The 6,508-nt window shown below is 34.4% G+C and overlaps 1 protein-coding gene across 1 annotated transcript in view; it reads left to right on the top strand.

Moving 5' to 3' along the window:
* Positions 1–6,502, top strand: part of LOC110101387 — an 11,879-nt gene extending 5,377 nt beyond the window's left edge. Inside the window, exon 5 of the mRNA XM_028694229.1 lies at positions 448–6,502. Within this exon, the coding sequence (XP_028550062.1) occupies positions 448–711 (264 nt within the window). The 3' untranslated portion in view covers positions 712–6,502. The remainder of the gene's footprint in view (positions 1–447) is intronic.
* Positions 6,503–6,508: the final 6 nt, after the last annotated feature.

Genomic DNA, 6,508 nt, shown 5'->3' with positions numbered 1-6,508 from the left:
AAAATTGAAAGCCATCATCTTAGTCTGTCATTTATGTTGATTAGAATTACAAGGCTTTTTTTTGGTAAGAAAACTAATTTCTTTACGGTGTATCCGTGTTATCACAAAAACATTCCCTTGGTATCATAACTTAACTTTCTATGGTTAGAAAATTGATTGATTTATTTCCAATATTTACTCATAATTCTTAATTGTATGCGTCCTGTTGATTGACCTGGAGATTGTTGGGTTTCTATTATTGTTGCCTTGTTGGTTAGTTTGTTAGTTATGGGAGGAGAGCTGTTCCCCTTATAATGAGCAAAAAGAACTTCTGTGTCTATTACTTTTTTTATTGACATTGATAATCCTGGTAAAGCTCCAGGAGTATTATTGTTTCACCATTTTAATTGTTTATTCTAGAATTTGCTATCTTCATCATCTGAAGTTTTGCTCCACCTGATTATGAAGATTGTACAAGCTACATTGAACAAGGATGTTGGTTATGATTTTGCTGTTGATATTTGGAGCCTGGGTTTTACTATCATTGTATTGTTTACTGGAAAACGTCCTTGGAGTGGACTTGAGGTGGTAATCCTTCTCGACTATGAACACAAAATTTTAATTTCTAGTGAAGTCGCTTGGTTCATGCAACTTCAACTGATGAATTCTCTACAACTTCAAATTTTTAATGAAGTCTACATATTGAAATTCAACTTGCAGAAATACGCTTAATAAATATCCATATTATTAATACACTATTTTTGAATGTCATAATTTAAGAATATGGACCTTTTAGTGAACTACATTCATGAACCCACGTTGCAAAAGTTTGTTTTATAATTTGTTTTAGTTGGAATTTTATTTTTGCATTATATAATGATATGCATATTCTGCTCGGCATGACTGTCTTACAGCAAAAATGCAAATTAACGATGATTTTCTTGAACTATTTTTTAGACTAGGTGGAAAAGCCTTGTAACTTCGAGAAGAGGAGAAGAGGGAAGGTCCATATGGGATTTTAGAAGAGAGAAAGGGTGAGGGAATATATGCGTGTGAGAGATAAATGAGTAGGTTTGTTGAGCAACTAAAGGTTTTCATTCAAAGCATAATGAAAATACAATACCATCGTTTTTAGATGTGAAGGTATCTGAAACCATGCCCAAAATCCTTGTCTAATAAGGAAGGACTTAATATGTATTTATTATATAAACTAGATATGAAACATAAAATGAACATGCTTATATGTAAAATGGGACATGACACATGGTTTTTGTGATAATCTTGATAGAAAAAATTGATGGCTTGGAATGATTTGCATTAAAAAGCTTTTATCTTTATTTATATTCTTTAGAGCCAATGCCATGCAATTTTTTTAGATCATTGTATAATTTATCTCATTATTTTATATATTGTCCTGAATTGAATAACTGGCATGTTATCTTGAGAAAACCTGCTTTCTAAATTAGAGTAGTATTGGATTTGCCCTGCTCTACAGAGAATTTTATGCTTAAGGTCTATTAGGTCATTAGTAGAAGTCACCGACATTTTTAGCCTAACTGTCACATGCTTTGCTTGGTTTTGTGCAACTAATGCTACCATAGAAAGATATGCTAGGGTTTTTAGGGTATTTTGGGTGTAGTTTTAGTTTTTAAAGGTTTAATTTAGAGTTGAATTAATTGACCTAAGGTAGTCCACTACTAATCTTAGGCCACTAGGAAATGTCCTAGGATCCTTGGGTGGCTTCTAAGTAAATTTAGGATCAACTAGACCATGGGATTATTCATCTTAACCTAAGGGCCTACCTAGGGGTACTTTTAGGTTTGGCTTAAACCTAATACAAATGAGTATGTAAAAAGTTGATAAGGCTTTCAATGGACTTGGGAAGGTATAGCGTTGGCTCCAAAGGGTTTTAGATTCCTCTTGAGGCAAGTTAGGGTCACCCAAGGACCTTAGGGTTTCAAAGTTTTCTATGATTATGCGATACTAAGTCCTTAGGATTCCACTTATGAGGGTCATATGAGGTAGGAAAATCACCTCTTTGCAAATTCAGGAATGAAACCGTGTTCGTTAATTTCTTTTCAAATCTTGTATCAGCGGGATTGTGAGAGTACCTGGGTATGCAATTTAAGTATACTTGGTTTTATGGTTTAGCAACTAAAGAGATTTTGCAAGCAAGGAGATCTATCAGAATGTAAAATAGATATTAGGAAATAACTTTGTTGCTCGAGATCCGTGATATGGATGTAATAGTATTTAATATTTTTTTCTATTTATTTATTTATACAATATAAAAACTATTTGATGTAGGACTACAATGCATGCAATAACTTGAAAAGAACTTGCATGATTTATTGATTAGAATAATAACAATTAGAACTATTAGAAAATAAAAATGATAAAATAAAATGTAAGAGCGGTCACTTCCGTTTAGGCCAAGTTGCACATCAAGAGCATTGAATCAACAAAATAACATAGGAAATCAACATAATGTAAACATAATAGCTTTCAACGAAAATCCCTAATCTAACAATAAGATTAGAAACAAATGAAGTGCACTCAATTCACTACGTTTACTAAGCTTGGAAGAATTAGGAGAACACGATCGTCATGACTAAAATCAAATCCCAAGGAAGAGGATTAGACTAAGGAAATACAGGAAGAGGAAGATTAGAAGACCTTCATTAAGGATCAGATGTAATCCTCCACTGAACGATTCCAAGTTGCTCTTCAATAGCCTTAACCATACGTACTCTTCTATGGTATAATTGATAAATGGATTAAAGTCGAAGAAGGTCGAATGTAGGATGCAAACAAATCCTTGCTCGTCGTAGGTGAGTCAGTAATCAAGTTCCGGATCGACCATGCATTGAACTTGTAGCGTGGAGGTGCGGGAGGACTAGTCTCTTGGTTGCCTTTGTTGTTTACCTTTTGAGAGAGAGGGAGTTCTCTCAAAATTTAAGCATGAGGAGGTAAGAGAGGTAGCTGGCCAAGAGGAGGTGGTTTGAGAAACTTAACTTCAGGTTGGAAAAGGAGAAGTAGGTTAAAAGGGAAATAATTAATTAAAAACCTGAAATAAATTTTAGATTTTTAATGGGGGGGGTTGTGAATTAGGAATCAAATTTGAATTTAATTCCTAGAGGAGAGAGGGGTTAATGTAGAGAGAGAGAGAGGGGATTGGAGAGAGAGAGAGAGAGGAGAGGCGGGTAGACTGAGGGGGCCGACGGATTTATGGGGATGGGAGAAATTAATGAGGTTTTAATGCTTCCTTAATTTTGATGATTAGATTTGGAAAGAAATAATTCATTCTAAAATAATTTAAAATCCAATGAGGAGAGATTTGAAAACTTTCCCAAAATAGATATTATAATTTAGGAAAGATTTTAAATTTCAAGTTGGGTGAATTTGAATTCAAAATCTGTTTAAATTATGACAATCAAAATTAGGAAGTAAATCCATGAGTAGGCACGAGGCTAGGACCGATAGCTTGAATGGGGCTCGGGTAAGGGAACCGGTGACTAGGTGGAGGCGGTTTAGAGAATTCGGTGGGGATGAAGAAGGTGTTTGGTGTTGATGAAAGTTTGGACAAGGAGATGGAAAGAAGGTACGGCCGGTGGTGATAGAGGGAGGAAAGAAAGAGATAGAAGGTAGAACCATGAACCTGACTCATTTAGGTTGGTGGGTGTTGAACAATTCTCCCTCTCCTAGGGATCTCACTCCAATATCTCTAGCTCTCATGAGAATTCAAATAAGAGAAACAATTTTCAATTAATCATCCATTACCTTTAAAAGGAGAACACTAAAGTAAACCCAATTTTCTTTTTCTTTAATTTAAGATTCTTCCTTTCCGTAGGATTAGATGTTCTAGTTGTGCATAATATCCTTCGTGGCACCATACTAGTTTAATTCAGTTTTCTTTTCATTTAGGTTAGATTGTTAGAATTCTTCCTTTTCTTAAGATTAGATGTGCTAGTGGCGGACAATGCCCTTCTGACACCATACTAGTTTAATCTAGTTCTCTTTTTCTTTTAAGTTAGGGTTCTTCATTTTTATAATACAATATTTTTTTTCTTTTAGGTTAAGATTCTTTTTTTCCTTAGGATTAAACGTGCTAGTGGTGGACATTTCCATTCGTGGCACCATCCTAGTTTAATCCAATATTCGTTTCTCTTAGGTTAGGATTCTTCCTTTTCATAGGATTAGATGTGCTAGTCGTGTACAACGCCCTCCGTGGAACAATACTAGATTAATCCAGTTTTCTTTTCATTTAGGTTAGGATTCTTATGTCCCTTAGGATTAGACATGCTAGTGGTGGATAATGCCCTTTTTGGCACCATCTTAGCTGAATCCAATTTTCTTTTTATTTAAGTTAAGATTCTTCCTTTCCATAGGATTAGATGTATTAGGGGGGTGGACCACGCCCTTTATGATACCATCCTGATGTAATCAATTTTTTTTTTCTTTTAGGTTAGTATTTTTTCTTTCCTTAGGATTTGAAATAATAGTGATGTACCACATCCTTCATGATATCATCTTAGTTTAATCCTGTTTTATTTTCCTTTAGGTTAACATTCTTTCTTCCTTAGAATTAGTCGTGGTAGGGGTGAATAACGCCCTTCGTTGCGCCATCTTAGTTTAATCAAGTTTTCTTTTCAATTAGGGTAGCATTCTTTCTTTCCTTAGGATTAGACGTGCATGTGGTGGATAACACCATTTGTTGTACCATTCTAGTATTATCAAATTTTCTTTTCCTCTAGGTTAGAATTCTTACTTTTCTTTATGATTAGATGAGCTAGAGGTGGATAACGCACTTCATGGTACTATCCCGGTTTAAACCAATTTTTTTTCCCTTTGTGTTAGGATTTTTCTTTTCCTTAGGATTAAAGGTGCTAGTGGGGGATAATGCCATTCGTGGCATCATCCTAGTTTTAATACAGTTATCTTTTTCTTTTAAGATTCTTTTTTTTTTCTTCAGGATTAGACGTGCTAGTGGTGGACAATGCCCTTTGTGGCACCATCCTAGTTTAATCCAATATTATTTTTATTTAGGTTAGGATCCTCCTTTTCGTAGGATTTGACGTGTTAGTCATGTATAACACCCTTCGTGGAACCATACTAGTTTAATCTAGTTTTCTTTTCATTTAGGTTAGGATTCTTCCGTTCCTTAGTATTAGAAGTGTTAGTAGTGGATAATGTCCTTTGTGACACCAACCTAGTTTAATCCAGTTTTCTTTTCCTTTAGGTTAGGATTTTCCTTACCTCAGGATTATACATGCTAGTGGTGCCTTTAGCACCATCATAGTTTTAATACAATTTTCTTTTCTTTTAGGTTAGCATTCTATCTTTCCTTAGAATTATATGTGCTAGTGGTGTATAATGACATTTGTGGTACCATCCTTGTTTAATCCAGTTTTCCTTTCTTTTAGGTTAACATTTTAACTTTCGTAAAGTTTATATGTTTAAGTCATGCATAATGCCCTTTGTGATACCGTTCTACTTTAATCCAATTTTCTTTTATGTAGATTAGGACTCTACCTTTTCGTAGGAGTAGACATTATAGGGGTGGACAAAACCCTTCAATATTCTATTCATGTACAATGTCCTATGTGGCACCATACTAATTTAACTAAGTTTTCTTTTCATTTAAGTTAGAATACTTTCTTGCATTAGGATTAGATGTGCTTGTGGTATAAAAATGCCCTTTTTTGGCACCGTTTTAATTTAATCTAGTTTTTTTTTCTTTTAAGTTGGGATTCTTCTATTATTTAGGATTAGTTGTGCTAGTGATGGATAACGCCCTTCGTGGCAATATCCTACTTTAATCCAATTTTCTTTTCCATTAGGTTAGGATTATCTTTTTCATAACATTAGACATGCTTGTGGATGAAACGCCCTTCGAGGCAATATCATAGTTTAATTTAATATTCTTTTCCTTTAGGTTAGAATTATTTCTTTCCTTCGAATTAGACATGATGGTTGGGGATAACGCCCTTCGAGGCAATATCATAGTTTAATCAAATTTTATTTTCCTTTAGTTTAGGGTTTTTCCTTTTCTTTAGGATTACATATGCATGTGGATAATGTCCTTAGTGGCACCAACCTTGTTTTAGTCAAGTTTCCTTTTTCTTTAGGTTAGGGTTCTTCTTTTTCTCAGGATTAGACGTGTTAGTGGTGGATAACACCCTTTGTGACACCATCCAAGTTTAAAAATAATATTCTTTTCCTTTAGGTTTGGATTATTCCTTTGCATAGGATTAGACGTGTTAGTGGTGGACGATGCCCTTCGTGACACCATTCTCGTCTTTTACAGTTTTTCTTTATTTTAGGTTAGGATTCTTCATTTCCTAGGATTTGACGTGCTAGTGGTTAATAATGCCCTTCGTGGCACCATCCTAGTTTAGTCCAATTTTCTTTTCCTTTTGATTATTATTTTTCTTTCCATATGATTAGACATACTAGTGGTGGTAACCTTCTTCTTGACACCATCCAAACTTTAATCCAGTTTAATTTTCCTTTAGGTCAGGATATTTCA

This window comes from Dendrobium catenatum, unplaced genomic scaffold, assembly GCF_001605985.2.
Source record: "Dendrobium catenatum unplaced genomic scaffold, ASM160598v2 fragScaff_scaffold_414, whole genome shotgun sequence".
Taxonomy (NCBI): Eukaryota; Viridiplantae; Streptophyta; class Magnoliopsida; order Asparagales; family Orchidaceae; genus Dendrobium; species Dendrobium catenatum.
This window is presented reverse-complemented; position numbering and strand designations above follow the sequence as displayed.